We start from the raw sequence: 26,908 nt of genomic DNA on the forward strand, positions 1-26,908 counted from the left end.
CTCTCTCTCTCTCTCTCTCTCTCTCTGTGTGTGTGTGTGTGTGTGTGTGTGTGTGTGTGTGTGTGTGTCTTTCTGTCTGTTTGCTTAAGACAGCCTCGCCCTATAATCCAAGCTGACCTGGAACTCTCTATCTCTGTAGCTCAGGGTGGATAGTCCTTTCACTTCAGTGTATAAAACATGCTACTATTTTATGCAGGAGCCATTATACCTTCATAAAAAAGATATATTTTAAACTTAATCACATTTAAACTTAATCATCATTTTAAACTTAAGATCACAGATTGTGATAGAATTTTATTCAGGTGATGTAATTAACATTTCCCTACACTTTATTATTCACTTTTTGAGATTCGGTTTCTCGTAGTTCAGGCTGGCCTTGAAGATGCACCTGAAGGTGGCCTTGAACTGGATTCAAGTCTGAGCTATCATACTCAGCTTCTAAGTGTGTTACAGTGACCATTTTTCCCCTTCCTTCATTTATTTCCTGTATTTCACATTGCTGGCAGTTGAAGTGTGTGTTTTGCTTGATGTCTGTCTGTCTGCTCCTTGCATGCACTATCCACACAAGCCGGAAGAAGGTATCCGATCTGGAACAGACAGTCATAAGCTTCCATGTGGGGGCTGGGAGTTGAACCCCTGACCTCTGGAACAGCAGCCAGTGCTCTTAACTGCTAAGTCACCTCTCCAGCCCTGTATTGTGTTCTTTAGAAAAAGTTTGAAAGTTGTGAACATGTGACTCTACCTCAAAAGGGTTAGCAGTATTCCCTAAGGACACGTTTTCTGCTTTTATTCATCATTTTCACTGAGCCCACAGAAATAGTGGTCCAGACACTTCATCCAAGTATAGTTTACTTTGCTCACATCCCCCACCTCCGTCCCCTCATTTGTCCTTCCTCCACTCCGTGTGACACCACTGCTCTTCCTCCTCTCCCTGAGTATTTGTTTGTACTTTTAGTCACACACATTTAATATCTAGGTTCTACATAGAAAGATACTTTCTTACGTTACTCCTTTAGGAGAAAATGTACTTCATAGACTTCATTACTGTTTGTCTAGTCACCATCGCTATGTGAAGTAGAATTTCTAATCTCTTGTTGGAATGATACAAATCTCTGTAGCTATTTCTGACCCTGTAAATCACGAAGACTTATTAATAGGTGAGTCCTGTAAACTAATCTTTTATGTATAAAGTTGATGTTTGGCTATTTTTTGTTGTTTTGGTGGTTGGGTGTGGTTTTTTTTTTTTTTTTTTTTTTTCTTTTTTTGGTTTTTTGAAACAGGGTTTCTTTGCATAGCCCTGGCTATCCTAGAATTTGCTCTGTTGACCAGGCTGGCCTCGAATTCACAGAGATCCACCAGTCTCTGCCTCCCAAGTGCTGGGACTGAAGGTGTGCACCACCACCGGCTGCCTGTGGTGCTAGGGAATGGACGCATCTGCTCACACCTGTGCCTTGTTGACGATGCTTGCACTGCAGACCTCTCAGGGCTACGACGGCTCTGTAACCGGATCGATAGATCTCTGTTCTTCTTTGACTTGTTCTGTGCTCATTCGCTGCACATACTCTCATGGGGGTGATTAGTAAGAAAATTTGGAAAAATAAGTGTAAGCAGGAAGTTTGATTGTTGAGAGCGTAGTCTCTTGGGCATAGCGAACTGATGCCTCAGCTCTGTTTTGCGTAGGCTTGCCTATATGATAGAGATACTTTAGAGTTTAAACCGTGCGTGACTGTTAGTAGAGCGAGCCCGTGCTCACTGAGCTAGTTGTCCCCTCAACACTATCAAGCTTGTCTTAGCATTTGGACATAATTTATGTTTTTATTTTTCATGTATTTTAAATTTTAATTTTAAAGTTTTTAATTTTTAATTTTTGTTTTAGTTTGTTTTCCAAGACAGGGTTTTCTATGTAGCCTGGGCTGTCCTGGAACTTGATCTGTAGACCAGTCTGAATTCAAGCTCAGAGATCTGCCTGCCTCTGTCCCTCAAGTGCTGAGATTAAAGCTGTGCACCACCATCACGGAAGTTTTATTTTAATTAATTTATTTATTTATTTTATTTTTTCAGAGATGAGGTTTTATTGCACTGCCCAGACTGGCCTCCTGCTCTTGAATGCTGTCTCTTGCCTCAGCTTCTTAAGGAACTGGGATTGCAGGTGCACGCCACACTATGGCCTGCTCTTTACATCTTATTTCTAAGTTCTATTAAAAATCGCATTTCTTACTAGGTTTCAGGAAACCACTTTTTTTTGTGTTCCCAAAGAAGATAAGGACTTGATTCTCAGACTGTGTTTACAACAGCATAAAGGACCACAGAGCCTTGGTTATGACGTGAATCCTGGAAGGAAAATGTTAAAGAAAGAAGTCTAATTTTGATTTGTATAATTTGGGAAGGATAGACATCTTCATGATATTAAATTATCATCATCATCCTATAAAGTTTCATGGATCATTAAATCACTTACATAACTTACGGTCTAGAACTTTGTGAATGCTTAGTTCCTAATGGTTTAGTGATCAGTTACCAGTGCTGGGAGAATACCTTCAGATCCTCTCATGAGGATAGCTGGGCCATCTTGCTGTAAATAAATGAATATTTACATACATACACACACACACACATACACATACAGATTTTTATGTTGTATGTATATACAGTCAAGAAGTAGAAACGATATAGTGTATTTTTTTCACATAAAAGAGTTTGCTACCTGTTGAGCAGTGTTTGAGGATTTCTAATAATTTTTCATCATTTGGACAGTATTGGGCATGTCCAGGGTAGTGTGGCTGTAGACTCACCATCAGTTTAAGTTAGGCAGTAGTTTCCAACATGGCATGCAGTATATAAAGGCCTTTTAAAGTGGATAATAATGTTCTTAAAATGAACAAAGGAAATGACAAGGCTGTTCCCTCACAGAAAAGAAATAGGAATTGCCTGCGTACGGATAAAAGACCCAGGGAGAGTAGGCACTCTTGCCTCTGCTGATGGTGTAAAGTAGCCCAGTGCTATAGGGGAGTTCCACAGTGTCTGCTCAGAAGTAAACAGTGCTTTCAGTAGTTAGGACTGAGAACTTACTCTATACATAAGTCTATGTACATGTAATTGACTTAGGTCAGGATTGCTTGATAACTCTGAGGAAAGAAACGAGATAGAAAGGAAACAGGACAGTGTTTTTACTGTTATCCTTTTATGTCTTCGAACTTTGAAACCTGTTGAATATTACCTTAGGTGAGAAATTAATATTAAGATGTTTTCTTCTTTCCTTGTTTGCAGCTGACTCTAATGTTTTCTCTCCTGCCGTCTCCTGTTTCCTACTTGCTGTTACGTTAACCATGCAACCCATCCAGTTGTAGTTGGGTTTGATCATCATCTCAGTCTGATTAATCTCTGTGTTAGAAGACAAACTCATTTCTTTCAGACGTAGTTACTTAGTTGCCCAGGAGTTTCTTTAGGCCAGTCCTGTACTGGCAACCAAATAGTTAAGACCCGAACACCCAGGCTTCTGTTTGTTGTTGCTTTGACCGTCCATGTCAACGCTGTAGTCTAGGACTGAGCTCCTCTTACTGTTTCTATTATTTTCTGTCGGGTGATTATGAACACACTGTGTTTGTTTCACTAATCCATCTTAGGCAAGAGTTTATCCTCCGGTAGCCACACCGCAGCCTACTCCCCCTTGCTCTCCGGCACCTTTGAAGGAGCACGTGTTCGTAAAAACTCCAGACTCCTCTCCCTGCGAATCCGATCAGGACGTGGCCTCATCTGTTAAAGAGATACCTGTTGAGAAAGGTAGAAACCCTGTTTCTTTAAAAACATTGTGTGATTGTGTATGTGTGTGTGTGTGTGTCTGCACACGACATGGCACGTGTGTGGAGGTCGGGAGTTTGTGAAGTTGCTTTTCTTCTTTCATTTTAACATAGGTACTGTGATTGAACTCCGGGTGTCAGGCAAATGCTTGACTTGCTGCGGCATCTTGCCTGAACCTAAAATTTTTGTTTCTATAATTCAATTTTACTTTTAGTTACTATAAATAGCTTTTGTTTAGTAGTCTTTAGTAAATGCTTTTTTTTTTTTTTTTTTTGGCAAGGAAACTAAGGAATTGCTTGTCACTTGATTGCTTATGTACTGTAACAGAATACCATACACTAGATAATTTATAAGTTAAATTAAGAGTTTGTTTGTTGCTTTGTTTAAGTTCCAGAGTCTGTTGACGTCACACCAAGGGGCTGTCTTTGCTGACAGCCTTCTTGCTATATCATGAATGACAAAAGGTATCATATAGCAGCCCGAGAGCAAGAGCCTGCAGGCTGAGGTCTCACTTCTCATGGGGCTGTTGATCACATATAGGGTGCATGTGCCCCTGGGTAGTTCACAGGCGCCTCTCTCCATGTTGCAACATATGGGTTCCAATATAACTTTCCAGGGAGGCATTCACAGAAAAGTTATTTCTGAAAATGTGTAATTTAATAACTGCTAAAGCTTCTTAGTGTGAAGTAGTTTTAAAATGTCATCTTTTCAAGGTCTTAATGTTTATACCTTAATAAATGTAGAAATGTTCCTATTAAAGCCATCATTGTCGTCGTTATGATTGTTTAATGCCAGCATTATCTAAAACAATGAACCATCACATCAGAACGTGATTGACCGAGTCTTCATTTTCTCTTTCTAATCTGTAGGAAGTGACCTGCCTGTAGCCACACTTGTTAGCACACCAACCCGCACCCCTGTCACCACCCCTCCTCCAGCAGCAGCTCTTACCCCAACGTTGTCAGAAATTTCCATTGACAAGTTGAAGTTTTCAAGCCCTGAACTTCCCAAGCCATGGGACAGTGGAGACCTGCCACTGGATGAAGAGAATCCTAACTCTCTTCAAGAACGTCTTCACCCAAGAGCTGTGTAAGCAAGAGCGCACACTTGTTCCTGTGCAGCTCCACCAGATCCACTCTTCACACACTGTTCCTGCATAGAAAGGCCATAGAAAGAGCTGGGGTGTGGGGGTGGGGGGTGTGGGGGTGGGGGGTGTGGGGGTGTGGGGGTGTGGGGGTGGGGGGTGTGGGGGTGGGGGGCGTGTTATGAAGTCCAGCTGGTCTGGAATTTTCTTTGTAGCTGAGGTTGTTCTTAAATTGGTAATTCTCGGGGCTGGGGATTTAGCTCAGTGGCAGAGCGCTTACCTAGGAAGCGCAAGGCCCTGGGTTCAGTCCCCAGCTCAGAAAAAAAGAACCAAAAAAAAAAAAAAAAAATTGGGGGCTGGGGATTTAGCTCAGTGGTAGAGCGCTTACCTAGGAAGCGCAAGGCCCTGGGTTCGGTCCCCAGCTCCGAAAAAAGAACCAAAAAAAAAAAAAAAAAAAAATTGGTAATTCTCCTGTCTCAGCCTCATTAGTGCTGGGATTACAAGCATGTTTCCACTACTCATGGCTTTCATTTATTCTTTAGAAAAAAATAACTTAAATCTTAAATCTTAAATATTTTAAAATTAAAAATACTCCCTTGTCTTTTCCAAAGGTTTAAAGTAAATAAGAATAAACCCATCAGATTATTAATGAAATACATAATTATTTCTCTGGTATAGATCATCATATACTGCGCTCAGTTAATGTTTTTATTACTAAACCATATTGATTTCTCTTATAACTAGAGCAGCTTTCAGGCGGCCTCTGATGAAAGCAGAATTTCAGAACAATGAGTCTTGTTAGCTAGTTACAGTGGTCACTTTGCTGAAAGAGACTGTAACTGTAACATCTGTTTATGTGCATGTGAATGGGTGTGGGCCTTCAGCGATGTGCAGTTCCAAATGTGCCTTTACCTTCTCAGTGTAATGTCTGTAGCTATCGACGAGGAGCCCGAGAGTGTCGCCTCCTCTGCTCAGCCTGTACCTCCGGAGCCAGCTCCCTTAGCACCACATCTTGAGGACACCAAGGCCCCTTCTCTCCAGCAGATACTCAGTTCTGGTTCATCAACCCCGGAGAACACGTTGAGCACTGTCACTGAGACAGAAACTTTAGACAGGCACATATCTGAAGGCGAGATCTTACTTAGCTGTGGTCAGAACTTGGCTACCAAGAGTAAGTTAAGACTTTTGGCTATACTATAGTCGTTTCTTTAGTGATAACTTCTTTTTAAAAAAGGTTTTGGTTATCTTTTCTGATTTAACATGGTTTTGGTTTTTATTTATTTATTCTATATGGGTACACTGTCACTGTCTTCAGACACACAGAAGAGGGCATCAGATCCCATTACAGATGGTTGTGAGCCACCATGTGGTTGCTGGGATTTGAACTCAGGACCTCTGGAAGAGCAGTTGGTGCTCTTAACCTCTGAGCTACCTCTCCAGCCCCTCAACATGGTTTACTAGATATTCTGTGCAGTTTGGTTAACTTTTTTAGGCTTTGATTTTGAAGAGTGAAATCGCCCTCTTTCTTTAGAATTAATTTGATAATAGCTTGAGATATATTCTGTTAGTGTATTTTGTCTCTGCTTGTATAGATGCTAAATGCACGTTTATATGTGTACTTTTATATAGTGTTATGCTGTGTATATTATTATTGTAAAACCTGAACTTTTTACAAAGTAATGTGTGTTAAACATATTTCAATATCAACACACATGGGTCATGTGTTTTTCCAGTGGTGTATGATCCATTCAGGTAATGCTTAAGTGAGGGACATTTATTTAGACTGTTTTCCCACATCCCAGACTACGTACCAGACTGTACTGACCATCTTTGCACAAACCGCACTTACCTGATAAGTTCCATAATCTGTGTCTACAAGTGCATTGTTGAGACAGATTGCTACCTTTCAATTAGCAGTGCACAGTCTGCATGCTTCCTGGGAGATTAGCCAGCTCTCCATTTAAACCAGTTCTTATGTACATTTAACAACTTGTAGAGGTGCCTGTTTCTCAGTTTCTCTCATATATATATAACTTGAAATTACTTTCAAATTCTGACAGCCCGGGGCTGGAGAGCCAGCTCGGGGCTGGAGAGCCAGCTCTGTACCTAAGAGCATGGGCTGTTATTCTAGAGGACCAGGTTCAATTCCCACTGCCCACACCAGTCTGTTAATACAGTTTGAGGGGGTCAGATGCCCTCTTCCTGGCCTCCATAGTGCCAAGCATGTACTTGCGACATAGGTACACACATTGGGAAAACATCTGTACACACAAAATAACAGCAATAATTCAGATTAAAATCAACTTTGAGCTGGTCACGATCAGGTTAATCTCTGGAGGCTGAGGCACGCAGGTCTGTGACCTCAGTCCAGCCTGAGTTCCCAGGATAGTCTGAGAAACCTTGTCTTGAAGAAACAAACAGGTAAAAACTGAACAGCTGGACCACTCTGACGACAGAGAGGCGAAGTGAAAAGCTGTGTTTGTTATGCCTGAGTGATTTACCTAACAGTGGCCTGGACGTGAGCTTCACCAGTTCCCCTACTGAACTTTAAATGTAGCATTGTGTGCTTTCTGGCCAGATTTCTTAGTAAATGTCTCCCTTTTTCCCTAAATTGCTCTACTCCTTTCTACTTTCAGGAAATGGGGACTTGTTTCTGATGAACATAAATGACAGCTTATCCACCACTCTGCAGGATGCCCTTGATATGGTAAGGAGATGCTGACTCCAGTTGCACTGGAAGAATGCCTTGATGTCTTGTTGCAGGTTTTCCTCAGTTGTTTGAGGTATAGACACAAAGTTTAGTGAATTGTTAACCATGAAACCAGGCACAGCCACAAATCCCTGTCTGTGGTCACAGACACTCAGGGGCTCAGTTAGGAGGCTGAGAGCTACTTTGTACCACCTTGCTTCAGTGGGAAAGGAAGGGGAGTGAGGAGGGATGGGGACAGAGACTCTAGTAATAGAGGGCTGCATGCCCACTTCATCATATGACCCTAGATAGTGGGAGAATGAGTAGAAAGTTGCACCAACCTCTACGGTCTGATAGTCCAAGATACCTGGTAATGTAATGAGGTAACGAGACCTGGGATTGCTCTTACGTCTCCTGCAGAACATGTGTGTGTGTGTGTGTGTGTGTGTGTGTGTGTGTGTGTGTGTATGCATTGATATGTGTGTATACATGTACCCACATATATACGTGAATACACATACATGCGTATGTATGTATAAATAAATTTAATGGGTTACAAATCACGACGGCTCAACAGTTAAGAGGGGTACCCCTGTTTCGAGGACCCAAGTTTGGTTCCCCCACACACATCAGGTGCTTTACAGCCATCGGTAACTGAAGTTTTTAGAGCTCTGACATCTTTACTTCATGGGCTCCTATACTTATGTACACATACTCACCCATGGACATGTAATTCAGAGTAATGAGAATAAGTCCTTTTAAAACACTCAGATAAAAATAAGATCCAGGGAAAGTAGTCATTCCTGGTTATTAGAGCCATAGATGAAAAAATGACATTGATAATGTCATGTTACATTCTATTTACATGTATACAGCTGTTGTGAGCACATACTAATTTTCCCTTAGGACTGCTAAGGATGAGGTCTTCACTTTTCATGTTTTCAGGTGACTTAGTGAGGAAGGGTGGCCGCTCTGCCACACTTACTGCTAAGCCTGATTGATCCCTCTTTCTGTCAAAGTGGCATGTCACAAAGGAGTAGGAGAACGCCTTAGGAAGTCTGCTTTGAAAAGATAAATAAGTCTCCAGAGAAGATCCTGTTTGAGCAGTTATTTTTTAACACTGACTTGTGAAGTGATTGGCTAAGTCTGCTGTAGTTGCAGTCACTGTTGTGAAGTAACGAGGGAGAAGACAGAGTCATAGTAATCGTCCTTTCGAGAATTGTGTATGTGTTTGGCTATTTAACACACCACTGTGGAATTGTTACTCATTCTTAGAACTTTACCTGGTATTAAAGTAAATTGACCAATTGAACCCAGACAAAAGTATAACCTTTCTTTTTCTACATTTGAAACTATTTCTAGTTGTAATTTCTTACGGTATGCAAATTTATAGTAAATGCAAATGAAAATATAATCTAGGAAAACTCAGAGTTAATTGAAACCATGTGCTGTTAGGTGCTTTATTCCTACACAGCTAGGAGGTGTACTGTATTTCATTAAAACAGAATGACCATAAATAATTTAAATAAATTTGTCATACTTTATCTTCTAGCCAAAGGCAAGAATTTGTTGTTTTAATGAATTGTAAATTATACCCACTCTTGTATTAACAAGGACACTCAGTTCATCTGATGCCGAGGCTCACAGCACCCTTGTCTTTCAGGCAGGTGTTTTGAGGCACAATGACGCCTAGGTAAATGTTACAAGATGAGGCTTTCTGTGCCTCCCCTAGTTTAGACTGATGTAGTGCAGAGGAGGAAGAGCACTGAGGCGCCGTAGAGGCTCTCGTGATTCTGAGGCTCTCATGTCGTCTGTGGTCCAGTGGTAGCATCTCCCCAGTGCTTGGCTGGTTTGCCACACCCTGCCTTGATCTGCACTCCGTACACATGAAGCAGGTCATGTGAGCCCACACTCATGCTGTTTGAATGTCACAAAAGCACTTAGGAATCACTATAGTTTAGTTGCTTGAGACAGAAGCTCTAGCTGTCACAGAGCTGCACTTAAATTACTTTGTACACCTTTGAGGCAGGTGTGAAATGTTTTTTATTATGGTCAAATGGAAATGAGAGTTACCTGAAAATGAAATGGTGAGTTCATCTTTGAAACATACTTGTGTTCTTTCTTCCTAAAGTTTTATTAGTCATAATTGAGAAAGGGGAGTTGTGGGATAACCTTTTTTGACCTTGTCCTTGCGTCTGCTCTAGGAAGATGATCCTCCCAGTGAAGGTCAGGTGATTAGGAGGCCCCACAAGAAGCTTCATGAAAATGCAATCATTTCTCTTCTTACCAAGCAAGAACAGGAATTACTAGTTTCACAGCAAGCAGAGGTACTGTTCAACCATAAAGGTTTGGGGAGGGGCTGGACATAACTACAGGAAAAATATTAAATATCCAACTTTTAATTTCCACAAGACAGTGTTTACGTTACTCAATAATCAATATCATAGCCCTTTTAACCTAGATTGAACTGAGCTTTGTAACTGAGAAAGATTTAGACAAACTGCTCCAATCTCTTATGCTACAATTTCAAAACACAATAAAAAAATGAAGCTTTAAAGGTAAATTTATTTTGTGTGTGTGTGTGTGTGTGTGTGTACGCGCGCACGTGTGTGTGCAGTTCCAGCCCACATCCATATATATTTGAATACACATATAATACCATATGCCTTTTAAAACTTCTTTTCAAAAAAGGTTTCCTTTATAATAATAAAATATGTATAATATAATATATATGTAAAATATGTATAATGTATATGTAAAATATGTATAATGTATGTGAGCAAGTGCACATAGCAAATGTGAGGTCAAGGCAGACGTGAAGTATTAGCTTCCTTCCTGCCATATGGGTTCTAGGGATTGAACTGCTTCTCAGTCAGCAGCAAGCACTCTCACTTGCTAAGCTGTCTTTCTGGTCCCTGAACTTCTCAGACTTATTATTCATGTACCTGAAATGTGGCAGTATAAGCACTTCTGTGTTATGTATCATGAACTTTATAAAATATTTCCTGCTTTGATTGGTTTCATATAATGGCCTTACTGGTCTCCTTGTCTTTGAAGGACTTGGATAACAGTGTGGGTGAGCTTAGTGAAGGACAGAGGCTCGTGCTGAAGGCAGCAGAGGACATCCCAGCGGGACCGTTGGTCCTCATGCTGCAGCCCACTCTTGCTGCAGAGCCTTCCGATCAGCACGCAGACCCCAGGCTGGTGTTGCAGCAGTCTGACATGGCCTCAGGTACATGCACGCGGCGGTGCTCTTGACGTTTCTATGAGAATCTACTTTGAGTCCTCTTGCGGGTTCTTGTGCTCTTCCCGTGCTGATGCTGTACTTTACGTTACAGTCCAAGCTGCACTCTATCTGAACAGATGGGGTCTTGAAGATTTCATTATATCTTTTCTGTTGCGGTATAATTAAAAATGTGCAGACTGGTCCCACGAGTTCCCACTCCTCACGGATCTGTGCGCCCTAGCTGTTTCTCTGTCAGCCGCTTTCACACACTGTCCCCTTGGCAGGTATTTTATCATGTCTGACACACACATCGTGTTCTGCAAGCCGTGCTAGCGTGGCCTCAAGCATTCTATAGTCTAGGACGGCTTCTTGTCACAGACTCTGTTCACACTCCCAACAACCCAGTGAAATCATGACTCAACAGACTATAACCCAAAAACCAGATTTATGTTAAGTACTCAATGTACAATACATCTACACAATTAACTTACAACCAATTGATAAGGATATAAGCCGCCCACCTAGATAAGATAAATTGGCCTATAGAAATCCATCCCTTAGGAAATATTCATAACAACCTGTATCTATGTAGAGATGCATGGCGAGGATCGGTTAAGTCTGCCTCCATGTTGCTTCCTCTTTCTGCTCCTCCCTCTCCTAAAACCTCTGTTCCTGCCTCCCTTTCTTCTCATTCAATGACAGGCCTCAGTTTATCTTGTACCTGCACAATGACATCAACCTACATTCTCTATGATATGCAACACTTTTTCCTGAATATGATTTAATGTGTCTTCATTAGTATGGGCACCATTGGGAGGGATATGAGATAGTTTTTGTAATATACATACTTAAATATTTATAATATAAATGTACTATTTTAATGTATACTGGAAAAATATAACCTCTCAGAACCAGCAGTCAGGTTTAAGACAGTTCAATGAGATTATAGTTTGGGATTTCTCAGATGCAGTGTTTAGTGTGTTTGGGCTATCTTAAAGAGTGATTGCAATTTCTGTTGTAGTACTTTGGAAATTATTAACATACAGTTCATTCTCATTGTCTGTGGTAGCTGTAACCTATAAGTTAAACACACATACATTAGGAAACACTGAACTGTTGCTCTTAGGAGAGATACAGGATTGGGTTCCAGTAAGCCTCTTGTAACATTGTCACTTGATCAGTATGCTGTTGTGGTAAAAATAAAAAATAGGCGGAATGTCCATGCGAGAACTTTGCTCACATCCCCTGTAGCCCGGTAAAATCAAAGTTCTAGAAACTTGTAATTTATATCAGTCAGATTTATATGTTAAATTCTCATTCTACAACATATCCACTGCCAATTAATAAAGATATAAAGCGCCTACCTAGACAGGGTAAAATTGACCAAGGCCACCTGGCTCTGGATCATCCTGCTCCATTGTCTCTATCTTGATTCTCTCGCTTCTCCTCCTCCTCTTTCCTTCCTAGACTTTTCCCCACCTACCCTTCCTTCTCATCCAATGATAGGCTTCACTTATCCTGGACCTACCTTGGTGCATAATGACATCATTCTACACCTAGCTTTATGTGTGTTTCTATTTATTGATGTTGTGTTTAGTTTCTATCATTAAGTCACCAACACTGAAGTTACAGCCAAAAGCACTATAATTCATGCCCACAGACGTGCATCTAACACATAATTTCTCCACAGGCAGGTCAGAGTCTTCTTGGGCTCAGGACATTGGCCAGTAATTATCTTTTTTTTAAAAAGAATTATTTATTTATTTATTTATTTATTTATTTATTTATTTATTTATTTATTAATTTATTATATATGAGTACACTGTAGCTGTCTTCAGACACACCAGAAGAGGATATCAGATCTCATTACAGATGGTTGTGAGCCACCATGTGGTTGCTGGGAATTGAACTCAGGACCTCGGGAAGAGCAGTCAGTGCTCTTAACCATTGAGCCATCTCTCTAGCCCCTGTAATTACCTTTTAAATGATTTGGCTACCATTCTAAGTACCCAAAGCACCTAAATGTGTATGTCTGTGTCTTTGTCTGTCTTCTGTCTCTCTTTCTCTGTCTTGCATACACATGAGTGGGGAGGAAGAAAAGGATAAAGGAGAGAGAATAAACACAAAACTGTGGAAAACCTGGCAATGACTTCATTGTTCAAAGGTCATCTCTTGCAATGTAAGATCTAACATAAAAAGGCACCGTGGGGATTTTGTTAGATCCACAAAATGACCATAAAGTTTCTGTGTCTGCTGAGTTTTCATTAGGGATATAGTTCTGTGAGTGGTAACTTCACAAACGGAAACTGTCCAGTTAAGTGAGCACTGTATGTTGTATGGCTTTCCCAGGCTCATTAATGCACTCTGTAGTAGGTACAAAATAAATTGTGGTTTTAGACAATGAATTTTAAATCACTGTAGCTAGACCCTAACACATCTTTATCAAATAGAAACCATTCTAGTCAACACATATTTTGGTCAGCAAGAAATAGACTTGCTTATTTCTATAACAAAAAAACCTCTGCTTTGCAGTTTGACAAAGTCCTGAAAAGTATTTTCTGCATTCTGCTGATTGTGGAATAATTTATCCTGCTAAAGCTTAAAGGGGCAGCAGTCACTTGGTGAGATGGGTGAACTTAGTGCGTCAAGCAGAAAATGGCTACTAATTTCTCAGCCCAGTCCATTCGCTGTTTGAAGCACTGGCTGGGCAGTTAAGTTGGTTGTAACCTGGAGCTTTCCCACCTGCACCGAATTCCCAAGTGACTGACCACTTAGAGGCTTATTTACTAACAATGCTATGGCTTGTGCTACACTAACTCAGAACTGATTTAGCCCATGTAAACTATTCTGTTTGCCACATGGCTGTTTACCTCTCCTGTTTCAAATGCCTAACTCATCAGAATCTGGGTGGCAGACCTCCTGCCTCTATCCCAGAGTTCTACTCTCTCTACTAAACTTTCACTTTCTACTTCCTGCTTTTTGTAAATTTCAACAATACAAAAATTTTTTACTCTTACACCACCTTTAATAAATGAAACTTTGGAGTGCAGACTTGCTGTAACTAAAGTTAGAGAGCATCTGTGGAATATTTAGTGTCGGCTTCATGCTTAGCAAGAGCCTTACATTGTTCACAATTGGGAGAAATTCAAGACTGAAGTTTTCAGTGCAATACACATAAAATTGCTGTTGTTTCTCATTTGTGCGTATGGTGAGAGCTTTACACTTGCTACATACTTTCAGATTAGTTTTTATACAACATAAAATGCAACACATAGCTGATTGGGCAAAGTGCAGGAACCCAAGAGACACTAGAGGGCGCTCATAGACCACCTGAGAGAGGCTAGCAGTTATGCTCCTGTAGATGGGACTGAGCTTAGAGCATTGAGTCTGTCCAGCAAAGACTAGTCTTTGAGTTTACGGTCTGTCCAGCATTTCCTTATGTCTCTGGCAGTACCCAGATCACGTGTGGTGTAATAAATCATTTTTGTGTTTAACGAGACCATAGTTTTAGAACAATCATAGTCATTTGATAACTATTATCTCCTTTTTAAAGACAGGTAATTATCTTAAAAAGGCAATCATTTGAGAATAAGATGGATTGTGTATAACAATACTTTTTGCAATGATTAAAATATTTTATCTTTTATTTGTGAGTATATGTGTGCATGTCTGTGTGAGAATGTCCCCTTAGATAATGACTTCCAGAGCTTGATTCTCCTGTTGTGGGTCTTAGAAATTGAACTTAGGTCGTCAGGATTGCTAGCCACTAAACCATCTCAGTGACCGTGCAGTATGATATATCAGACTATTCTGAGCGTACAGTATTCTCAAATATACAGAATTGAAAGGTAATATAATAGACTTTATACTTGCCATCATCCAGTATAATGGACAAATTATTCTAGAAAATATTCTGAATAAATCGTAACATCAAAATATTCCTTTATTGGAAGTTTATAAAGACAGGTTTTAAATAATAACTAGTCTGCAAAATAAATCTTTTTATTTATTTAAAAATTTTTACTAGTTTGCAAAGAATTAGGTTTCATTATGTTACTTTTTGGTACTTTTTTTTGAGATTTAATCTTTAAATATATATATATATATTTGCACATATATGTGTATACACGCACACACACAAATGTGTGTGTACGTGGAGGCTAGAAGAGCGTGTTGCACGCTCTGGAGCTGGGGTTACAGGCAGTTGTCAGCCTCCTGATACGGGTGCTGAAAACTAAACCTGGTCCTCTAAAGTGCAGTGCTTGTGCCTGAGCACTGAGCAGTTCTCCAGCCTCTGAATTTACAACAGCAAAGTAGGTTCACTGTTTCTCCAACCATAGCAGTTAAGCATGTGGTACAGCATTGGATGTGTATGTGACTATATTTGGAAGAGGCAAAATGAAGCAGAATGGTTGAGAATTTGGGTTTTTAGAATTTCTGAAGTATATTTAATTCTAACTCTGTGTGTCTTTGTTCAAGTAACTTAATGCCTCTTTCTGAATTACCTTTTTTTGGTTTTTTAAATTCATTTTTAAATTTAGTATACAAAGTAGTAGTAGGTTTCATTCCTCTGTCTGTGGGTGTGCACAGCAGAGAGAGAGAGAGAGAGAGAGAGAGAGAGAGAGAGAGAGAGAGAGAGAGATTGATTCTATGGTGTTCTTATTCTTTTCCACCCGCCCACCTTTGCTGTCCTTCATTCTCAGCTCTCCCCAGTGCCCTCCCTTCTTGCCAGACGGTCTCCTTTTTCTTTCGTGTCCCATGTGCTCCTTTCTTTCACTTGTCCCCACTCCTGTAAGATCTTCTCCTCTGTCTCATGGGCCCCTTCTATGCTAAGAACATATACCAACAGAGGTGGAATGTTATAATTGTCTTTGTGAGTCTTGTCTAGCTTACTTTAACATTACAATCTCAAGTTCCATCCATTTTCTTACAAATGTCATTTTTTCTTTTTTTCTTTACAGTTGAATAAATTTCTGTGATATTTTTATGTTTTTTTTATTCATCCTCTGATAGACATTTCGGCTGTTTCCATTTTTTTTAGCATGTACACAGTACGTCAGTAAACATGGATGCGCACTCTGTGGCAATGTTGCTTTAAGTGGGTGCTCTGGTAATTTTGTCTCTGGTGTTCGAGGACCCTCCACATTGACTTCCATTAAGGCGATATCAGTGGGCAACACATCCCCACCGACAGTGAATAAGCATTTTACTTTCTTTACAGTTTTTAGAATTTATCTGTCTTTCTAATAATAACTATGCTGATTGGGGTAAAATGGAATCTCAAGCAGTTTTCATTTGCATTTCCCTAATGGCTGGGAATATTAAATACTTCTTTGAATATTTATTGACATTTGTAGTTCTGTTTAGAAATTGTTGTCTCTCTGTGTGTGTGTGTGTGTGTGTGTGTGTGTGTGTGTGTGTGTGTGTACGTGTGTGTACGCGCGTGTTCTAGCAGTGTAAGCCTGTGTGTGGGTGTGGAAACCCGAGGTCAGTGCTGACTGCCTCCTTCACAACACTTTACCGTGCTTTCTGGGCCAGTTTCTCTTGCTAAATGTGGAGATCACCACTTGACTGCCTGTCCAGTAAGTCCTTAGGATCCACCTGCCCGTCTTCCCAGCAGTGAGGGTACAGACACAGTACTGCGTCTGGATTTCATATGGCTGCTAAAGATCTGAGCGCAGAGCCTCCTGCCTGCACAGTGAGTGTGGTCCCCACCGAGCTGTCTCCTTGGCCCTTGTTCTTTCTAAGAACTGTCTGTTCAGTTCATTACTCCATTATTGTTGAGATAATTAGTTTTTTAAATAATTTATTTGTTTGGTGTTTACCTATATGTATGTCTGTGACGGTGTCAAATTGCCTGGAACTGGAGTTACAGACAGTTGTAAGCTACCATATGGGAGCTGGGATTTGAACTCAGGACCTATGGAAGAGGAATCAATGCTCTTAGCCACTGAGCCATCTCTCTAGCTCCAATAAGGATTTTTGTTTGTTTTGATTTTAAGCGTATTGTGTGTACAGTTTTTATATTTTGGATATTAATCTCCTGTCTGACATGTAGCTCACAAAGAAATATATTTTCCCCTCTGTAAGCTGCCTCCTTATCTCCTTGTGTAGAAACTGCTTGATTTCTTGTAATCTCATTTGCTTATTCCTAGAATAATTTCCTGTGTACCATAGGCGTTCTTTTCACAAACTGTGACTATGTGGTAAAGACCTGCTTTCTCTAGCAGTTTGAGAGGTTTAGGCCTTTCAGTAGGGCATTCAATCCACTTGAGTTCTGTGCAGCACAAGAACTGTGGATAGTTTTATTCTTTTACAAGTAGATACCCAGTTTCCCCAACACTGTTATAGATAAAGAGGCTGTCCTTTTTCTAATGATTGCCTTTTGTCAAAGATAAGGAGGTGTAGTTGTGTGGGTTTATTTCTGGGTCCTCTTTCACTCATTGCTCTGTGTTAGTTACATGTCTTAATGCTGTGGTAAATACCTTACAAAGCAACCAAGGGAGGATGGACTCATCACTGAAGGAGAGCATGGTGGGAGGCTGCGAGGCTGCTGTTGACATTGAATCCACAGTCAGCTGGGTGATGAACTCGGATGCTCCGATCACTTTCTTCTTTTAATCCAGCCTAGGAGCCCTGCCCATGGAATGCTTCAGGCCGTCTTCCCATGCCAGTTAACCTAATCTACATAATTCCTCACAGGCTTGCCCAGAGGCTTGTTTTCTAGGAGATTCTAGATCCTGTCAAGTCGATGGTGCTGACTATCAGAATTCTGTATCTTTCTAATTTGACATCCAATTACCTTTAAGCTATAACTTTCCACCCTTTGTCCCCATAGACTCATGAGCATTTTATAATAAAAAATTCATTTAATCCAAAGCATCTCCATCATTTTTAATCATTACAACATTATTTAAAAGTCCAAAAGGGGATAATTGGGACAATAAGAGGAATGATCAGACCAAAGCAAGACTAAAACTCAGAGAAAGTATCAAGTCCTACAACTTCATTTCCAGTTCTGGGACCTGTGGTGCAGTCCCTGGACTCCAGAGGACGTGGGTAGCTCCTTCACTCTGCCATCTCTGTCACTACAGTGTACATATCCTTATCTTGTGTCAACTGTACTCCATGTCTGGATTGTCCTTGGCAACTGTCCCTTAGTCCTGGTATTTCTAACATTCTGGGTTCTCCATTGTAAATTAGGTCTTCCTTTCGAAGTTTCATGCAGTGGCCTCTCAGGACCTCCAATCCTGCTATGCTTTGCTTTGCCTTGGGGCTTGCTGACATTGTAGTCAGCCCTCCATGATCTCCTTAGACTGTTTTTCATGCTTGCAAAACCAGTGAGGTGATGCCAAGTTTTGTTGCCAGCTTAAGATGGAGCCTGACCCTGACCCTCCATGAGACCACAGTTACATCAGCTTCTGCAGGCAGGCCCTGGAGAAACAGTTCCAGGCTGTCAGAGAACAAGGGAACTGCGTCTGCAGCAGTGTGTTTCAGGTCAGGTGCTCCCCTTTCAAATGAATTGACATTTTTTCACGAAATGGAGCCTTCAGTGGATGGAGCCTTGCCCTCAGGACACCTTTTCTCTTGTGTTAGAACAAAGTAGCAGACTCCTTTAATGGAGCAGTCACCTGAGCAGTTGCAGCTGCCCTCAAACATGTTTCTGCCATTTTCACATCTTTCTGCTTAGCTTCTTTCTCCCTCACATAGACCTAGATTAGAGCAGTTAAACAGTTGCTGCACCACAGATCAACAGTGCTCCTGTCTTAGAATTTCCTATGCCAAACAAATTCGTCCTTTACATTTAAATTCAACCCCACTCAAGTCCTCAGGACGTAGATGAAGCCAAATTCTTTGCCAGAAGATCACAGGGGTGCCATTAACCCAGTTTCCAACAGTCCTCATTCCTTTCGGAAGCCTCATAAACCTCCACTGTTTGTGTTTCTCTTGATAGCTTGTCTTCCAGGCTCCTACCTAGAATGCCCTGTTAACCTCTGCTTACAGTGCCTTTGATAGCCCAGCACTGACAGGCAGCCTGTCACAGTCTTCCTAGAAGTCATGGTCATGTTTACTACAGCAACGGCTCACTTCTCAGTGCCAGTTTCTGCTGTTATGTGGCCTGTTGCTGTGACAGAAGCATTTATTTGGGGTTATAGTTCAAGGGCACAGACATTACAAAAGGGAGGACATGGCAGTAGGCCTGTCGGGAAGAAGGGATCATGTTGGCTCACAGATCCAGGGCACAGATAACCTGGGAGGGAAGGCCCGGAGCTGGAGTGAGGCTGCTGCTGACGTGGAGTCCTCAGTCAGGGAAGTGAGGAGTGGTGTCCGACAGTGCTCAGCCCCTTGTCCCTTGTCCTCACTCCGGAATGCAGCCCGCCTCAAGGCATGAGGTCCTACGCAGTCTGACTCAGGTGATCCCCACACTCGCCCAAACGCTTGTCTTCTAGGTGATTCTAGTCCTATCCAATTGACAGCATTAACCAGCACAGTCTGTATCTCCCCCTTATTAAACTTAAAATTCTGTGGTAAGGTTTCTTTTTGGTCATGTTGCTTCTATTAAAATGTACTGATTTTAAAAACTAATAATTTAAAAATGCCACACAATAAGAAGACCCACAAAATAAAACATTCTCCCTTTTTGGGTGAGAGATTTTACTAAGCCTTGTTATTCTTAACCCAGTATTAAACTTGAATGGCCAGTTGAGACAGACAGTCCCAAGACCGTGGATACAAGGGTAGCGCTAACATTCATTTAGGTTTTTGAGCTTTCTGGGTAGATGTGGCGGCCTTGATGATACACTCAACAGTCTGATTCCCATGGATAGCAAAATCATCCAAAAGGAACTCTGAAAACACAAAGGCTTCCCTGGAGCTGTGTTAATGCTGGCATCTTCACCAAGCAGGGTAGTGCCGGGCTACCTTATAGCTTCCTAGCAGAAGGGAGATGGATCTTTCTCCCCAGCTTGGCAAGCTCGCGCGCTGTGAGCGATGTGATAATCTAGTCCAGGGGCCTTGCCCGCTTTGACTTGGCCTCAGTGGTTCAGAACAGTCACCCAAGCAGTCAAGCCAGCACTTCGATTGTGAGTCATTTTTGCTGTTGCCACAAGGAGCATCTCGGACAGACATATTCTTGACATTGACTCCTCCAGAGTCCCCAGGAAGAATCTCAGGTACCTTTCAATAGACTTCATACTTCAATTGTGACATTGACTAGAGCAAGGTTACTCACCAAGCAGATCTGATAACACCGGTCTCCACTTGGCCCACGGCAACAGTAGCAGTACCAACAGTTTGATAGACGTCTGGGAAGGCCGGCAGGCGGACAAGTTAATGGTAGGATACATTCCAGAGCCGTAGCAGTATTGTTGGGTTGGTGCTGCTGTCTTTGTGACTGACTGTATTCTTGACCCAAGGCTTGCTAGCCCTTGACACTAGCATGCTGCCAGCATCCTAAGGAGAAATTAACAGATACCACCATGCCAACTCCATAATCGTTTTCTTTATGAACTGTTTATTTTATATGTGTAGATGCTCTGGCTACTTATACATCAGTATACCACACATGTGCCTGTTGCACACAGAGGCCAGCAGAGGGCATTGCCTGGAACTGGAGTCAGGGATGGTTGTAAGCTGCCATGTGGGAGTTAGAAGCTGAACCTGAATCCTCTCCGCATGTGGGTAGCTGTAAAAGGACTTTTAAAGACACACGATCCAGGCATCTTATTCACCTGCTAGAAGCCTGGTTGGGCGGTTTGGAGCTATTCTATCCTATCCCAACATTCAGCATTCGAATACAGAACAGCACTAGACCAACCCCAACAGGTAGCTAGTGCTCTAACCACTGAGCCATCTCTAGGCTGCCTGCCATTAATTCTTAATGTAAACACTTCATTAACAATTTCTTCATATCTCTTCAGACTGTAGGGTGGCTCAATAGAATCCATTTCGTTGGTAGCAATAAATAACTTTTATTTCCATTGTTTAAGCCAAAGGCATGGTTATGCTTTTGCCAGTTTTGGAGAGCCGGCTTCAAATCGCAGTACTCATAGCAATCATTTGGCTAGCATGGTCAGCCCTCTGTGTCCTGGTGCCCGGATAGAATCGTCGCTGGTCCCATGGAGGAGTTACTGCTGACTCCATGCTTAGCTTTCAGTTTGTCCAAGCCCAGGTTCTCTCTCTCCCATATCCGCATCCCCCTTCTCACGTTTTAGTGGCTCTTCTGTCAAATGGCTAGTAGTGGTGACCTCGTTCACTGTGTGTCCAGTAATAGTGCTGATCTCTTCCTTTCCCTTCAACTCACTGGTGGTTTTCATAACTCCTGCATTCTCGTGACAAACCATTGTGGAAAAGTGCATGTTAGTTTTTGTTGCTAATGTAAGACAGGGCAGAGATTAGTGAGTTAGAGTCTCAAAGAACAATACATAGAGTGAAACAGAAAGTTGTTTTTTCTTTTTTTCTTTTTTTAATAAAGAAGATTGGTAATGCCCTTGCCAAACTAACCAAAAGGGAGAGGGAGAGAAGGCATACATTAATAAATATTAGAGGTGAAAAGAAAATAAACAAATTCTAGCAAAGTCCTGTGAATCATTAAGGAATGATGTTAAAAATGTATTTCCCTCCAACACACACCAGGTTTGACAGCGCACACTTTCGATGCCAGCATTTGAAGGCAGAGGCAGGTAGATCTCCATGACTTTGAATCCAGCTTGGTCTACGTAGTGAGTTCCAGGACAACCAGAGCTACATAGTGAGACTCTGTCTTGGGGAAACAAAACAAAACTCTACCAAAACTAAAAACATTAAAAGAAATGGATGAACTTGTAGGTAACTGTGATATCAAAATTAAGTCAAGAAAATAGAAACAACCATAATGTGTTCTTCCCTGGGCCCCTGTGATTGAGATAGCGGTCTCCCTTCTCTGTGTGTAGCATTCCTTTAAGAACCATGGAGAACTGGCTTGGTGGCCATGGACTGCCTTGGTTTGTGCTTGTCTTGAAATATTCTTCTTTTCTCCACCAGATAGACTTTAAAAAATAGACTTGCTAAATATAGGCATCATGGTTGGCAGTATATTAGTGTCAGGACTTAAAAGGTACCAGAGTAGGTTTGGTGAGAAGGCTTAGCAGGTAAAGGTGCTTCCGGCCAAACATGATGATCTGAGCTCAGTTCCCCAAACTCATGGGGGAAGGAAAGAGCCCATTCCCTCAGGTTGTCCTCCACACAGGTACCAGCGCAGGGATTCCCTCCTGCCTCCTACCAAATGAGTAAATGCAGGTTTTAAAAAAGGAGGAAGGAATGTAGTCCGTGCTCTCCTGGCGTTAGGGTTGCTGGTGAAAGATCTGGTGTTCTTCTGATGTTTGCCCTTGAAGGTGAGTTGTTGTTTCTCTTAGAGATTTTAATGCTTTTTACTCTTTGTGGTTTTGGCATTTTGAATATAATATGTTGTAGAGAAATTCTTTTCTGGACATGTCTATTTAGGATTCTAAATGTTTCTTGTGTTTGGATTTACATTTCTTCTGATTTGGGTAACTTTCTGTTATAAAGCATAGGGAACAGTGTTTAATCATAGCTCCTTTTATTCTCTGAATATATAGGTCTGGTTTCTTGTTCAGAATCCATAGTTCTCAGATGCAGTGGTCCTGCTGGGTTTCCTCATTGATGTTTGACTCTGCCCTCCATTCTGATCTTGTTTCCTTATGCTTGCTTGAGTCTGTCAGGCTTTCTGCTGTGCTTTTGATTAGATTCATTGGGGTTTTTTATTTTTAACTTTTTTTTTCATTTCAATGTCCTTGCTTAAGTTTTATATTACCAATATTCTCATCTGATTTGCTGGCCTTCGCCTGTGTAACCAACTTCCTTTTCTAGGTGTTGGCTTGAATTCACCTGTTTGTTTGTGTCCATTTTCTAAATAACATGAATTTACCACAAGTAGAAAATTCCACAATTGGCCTCATGTGGGACTTTTGACCTTCAGTAAGATTTCATAGTTGTTCTCACGCAGATTCTGTGTCTAATAATTTTGCTGTTATTTTACAGTTTTGATCTTGATAGTAAAGGAATTTTCCATTGTTTTTGTTTATTGTTATAATGAAGAGAAAAGGCGATAGCTTTGCATATTTAATGTTAGTGTCCAGTCATGGCACCAAAGACTTATTAATTCCCATAGTTATTTTAGGATCACCAATACTATTAGTTCTATTTGTCTAATAAAGACAAGAATCCTTTAGAGTTTTTGATGTTTATCATATCATCAGCACAGGCATTTTTAGTATTTTTATCTCAATAACAGATATGCTAATTCTCAATTTATTTGCTAGACAGTTATAGAAAAAATGTTGGGGAAGTGATATAGGACTAGAGAAGGTAATAGCAGAATGAGAAAAAGCAAATATGATACCAGCAACATTAGTTGCTCTACACTTTGTATGTTATTGCCATTATTTCAATTAATTGATTAATTAATCTTACGATGTACTGGAGAATTAAGGAGGTAGTCATTTTAATAAATTGCTTTGTACATATTAACTACTATAGAGCTCAATGAGTGAGTTTTGCTTTGTGCAAAGTCCATTAAAGCAAAACTTGATTTAACATAAAAACTTGAAATAACATAAAAGGTCCAGCAGAGAGTGGCTACTTATTATATGTAGGAAGTGGTCAGCTCAGCAATTCCAGTGAAGGTGATTGCCTTTAAAAGGAAAATGTTCACAGTGCCATTAAGATACTTCATCACACACAAGTTAGGTCATAAATAACTCTTTTTCAGTCTTTAATTATTGATTAAATGAAATTATGCTATATTTAAAAGATAATCAATAAAAAGAAAAAGTTTTCTTAGAAATGTTTGTGGAGAGAGCTGGCTGGCTCAGTCAATAAAGCAATTGCCATGCAAGCATGAGAAGCTGGATTGAAACCATATCAAGTGGCCAACATGAGGCTGGAGAGATGGCTCAGAAGTTTAAACCATTTGTTGCTCTTGCAGAAGACCTGGCCTTGGTTTCCAGCACCCACATGATGGCTCACAAGCATCTGTAACTCCTGCTCCACAGGATATGATAGTGTCTTCTTGCCTCTGTGAGCACCAGATATGCACATGGAGCACGTAGATGCATGCAGGCACCTGCACTTACACATAAAGTTACCAAAGAAGTCTTTTTTGGTATGCAGGGAAGGGGGGAGTAATGCCAAGCATGATGGTGCACACTTATCACCTCAATGTTGGGGCAACAGAAGAATCCTTTTGGACTTGCTAGCCAGATAGAGTAGGTTAATTCTAAGCTTCAGGCCAAAGAGAATCTTAAAGGCGATTAACAGCATTCCCAAAGATGGAGACCTGAAGTGGTCCTCTGGCTTCTACAAAGTTGTCTTAGTTAGAGTTTTATTGCTGTGAAGTGTAGAGGTAATCTTTATGTACTGTGTGGAAGCATCGCCTGTCAATAAAAAGCTAATGACCAATGAGCTGAGGCGGGTTAGAAGGTGAGACATCCAGAGAGAGAGAGAGACAGAGACAGACAGACAGACAGACAGACAGACAGACAGACAGACAGGATTCTGGAAAATAGGCAAGGGGGGGAAATTTCCGTGGGCACTGTTGGAGACAGACTCTTGAACCTGAAGAAAGGTAACTAACCATGTGACATGACTTAGACTAGTTTAAACAAGATAGTTGAGATATAAGCTATGGAAACAAGCCAGAGCTATGGGTCTAGGCATTTATTCATATAAAAGTCTCAGAGTCGTTATCTTGGGGACAGAGAAGCTGGGTGGAAAAGCTACAGTAATAGTAAAGAGACACCGTGGTCATGGCAACTCTTTTTTTTTTTTTTTTTTTTCCAGAGCTGGGGACCGACCCAGGGCCTTGCGCTTGCTAGGCAAGCACTCTACCACTGAGCTAAATCCCCAACCCTGGTCATGGCAACTCTTATAAAGGAAAGCATTTAATTGGGGATGGCTTAGAGTTGAGAGGTTTAGTCCATTATTGTCATGTGGGTAGCATGGCGGGTGGCATGCGGGCAGACATGGTGCTGGAGAAGGAGCCGAGAGTTCTACATCTTGATCCACAGGCAGCAGACTATGCCATGCTGGGTGGAGACTGAGCACATGTGACCTTAAAGCCTGTCCCCACAGGGGCACACTTCTCCAACAAGGCACATCTCCTAATAATAGTACCATTGCCTGTTGGCTAAGCATTCAAACACATGAGTCTATGGGTGCCATTCCCGTTCAGACCACCACAACAATCAAGCACCCATGGGTATGTGCACCCATACATGCATGTGCACCCATGTAAACATGAACATGCACACACACACATGCATGCATTAAAATTCATTTTAGAAAGAATATGAAATGTAAAACCAGGAGTTAGAAGCTATCAATTTTAAGTCTTTGTCAATTCACAGCTTTCAGATAATTCATTGAGTTAATTGTTCTTTTCATTGGATTACTTTTTTCCATTGACATATATTCATTCTGCATAATATTAGATTTCATAAAAACATTTTTATAATGCTACATGATGTACTTTGGCCGTTTCCTCTCATGCCCTTTGTGGTGGTTTTGTCAAATTGACACAATCTGAGTCATCTGAGGAGGGAATCTTGATGAGGGATTATGTATCTTCGCTTGGCCTATAGGTATATCTGTGGAAATTATCTAGATTAGTGGGCAGGCCCGCCCACTATGGGTGACATCAGTCTCTGGGCAGAGTATCCTGGATTGTATAAGAGCAGAGAAAGTAGGCTGAGCTCAAGCGTCTCTGCTCTTGACTGTGTGTGTGATGTGCCTTCAAGTTCACAGTGGTTGACTGTAACCTGGCACCATGAGCCGAGTAGACCCTTTGTCCCTTAAGTTGTTTTTTCAGGGTATTTTATCACAGCAACAGGACATGAAAATAAGACGCCCTCTGTCCTCCCCTTTGTCATCCTTCTCCTTCTGTGAGTTCCATGTCTGTAGCAAGGTTATATTTTAAATAGAAAGTACCATATTAAATCTGACTTTTAGTGATAGAAAAGGGAAGCAGGAATTTTGGGAGTTACATGGAAAGGGATGGATGGACTAAATGGCTGATGTTGATTGGACATAATTTGGGATAGTCCATAGATTTGTTTGAACATTGCTGTTTGTGGCTTTGTCTCTAAGATTTGGCTTGAGGATAGATACAAACTTAATACAGCTATTGGGTTGAGGATGACTGCTGTTTCTGAGGGACTGCTTAGGAATACTGGTGATTGTAGCCCATTGCTTACTGTTTTACTAAGTAACACTGACAATTAACTTTTTGTTTACCTGTTTGATATAGGTAATATTTGTGAAGATTTATATGCCACTCATGGTCCAATGAGCTTAAGGGAACTGGAGTTACAACGTGATTCTAACCTTATTCTTCCCATAACACATACAACAACAAAAGTCATTGATGTTAATTTACCAGAAGCAGCTGAAGATTTTTCTCAGGTACCGAAACAAGAACATTTGTACTTTACTTAAAATAAGAATTATAAACTGTATGAGTTCAAGGGCAGCCAAGGGCTACGTAGGGAGACCATGTCTCAAAACAAACAAACCAAAACCAGACTTGATTTCAATACCTAAAACACTTTATGGGGATGGGAGAAGCAGAGACAGTCTTACTATGTAGTCTTTGGTGCTCTCAAGGTGCCAGTGTGAAAGAGGATGGCTGAAAACTCAGAGAAATCCTCCTGCCTCTGCCTGCTGGGATTAAAAGGTTAAAGGTATGCCTCAACACACTCAGATCTTCTAGAATATTCTTAATGGAGGAAGGAAAGAACCAACTCCACAAGTTGTCCTTTTTTTTTTTTGGTTCTTTTTTTCGGAGCTGGGGACCGAACCCAGGGCCTTGAGCTTCCTAGGCAAGCGCTCTACCACTGAGCTAAATCCCCAACCCCTACAAGTTGTCCTTTGACCTACACATAGATACTTGTTAGCATAGTTCCCTGCCCACACAAGATAAAATGAAGTTTTTAAAAATAAAAACTATATATAAAAATCCTGACCCGGGGTTGGGGATTTAGCTCAGTGGTAGAGCGCTTGCCTAGCAAGCACAAGGCCCTGGGTTCGGTCCCCAGCTCAAAAAAAAAAAAAAAAA

General features: G+C 41.1%; 1 protein-coding gene across 11 annotated transcripts in view; it reads left to right on the top strand.

Annotated features, from left to right (window-relative positions):
- Kiaa0586 (KIAA0586 homolog) overlaps positions 1-26,908 on the top strand; it is a 103,230-nt gene that overhangs the window by 53,949 nt on the left and 22,373 nt on the right. For 7 of the 11 annotated variants that reach the window (XM_039113227.2, XM_063262506.1, XM_039113225.2 and 4 more), the window contains 7 exons: positions 3,624-3,780; positions 4,668-4,887; positions 5,803-6,053; positions 7,519-7,589; positions 9,776-9,898; positions 10,629-10,803; positions 26,102-26,256. In XM_039113227.2, the coding sequence (XP_038969155.1) occupies positions 3,624-3,780; positions 4,668-4,887; positions 5,803-6,053; positions 7,519-7,589; positions 9,776-9,898; positions 10,629-10,803; positions 26,102-26,256 (1,152 nt within the window). Of the gene's footprint in view, positions 1-93; positions 3,781-4,667; positions 4,888-5,802; positions 6,054-7,518; positions 7,590-9,775; positions 9,899-10,628; positions 10,804-26,101; positions 26,257-26,908 lie in introns of those variants that run through there. The other 4 variants (XM_063262508.1, XM_063262509.1, XM_063262511.1 and 1 more) reach the window with 3 other exon arrangements.

Source organism: Rattus norvegicus, chromosome 6, assembly GCF_036323735.1.
Source record: "Rattus norvegicus strain BN/NHsdMcwi chromosome 6, GRCr8, whole genome shotgun sequence".
Classification (NCBI taxonomy): domain Eukaryota; kingdom Metazoa; phylum Chordata; class Mammalia; order Rodentia; family Muridae; genus Rattus; species Rattus norvegicus.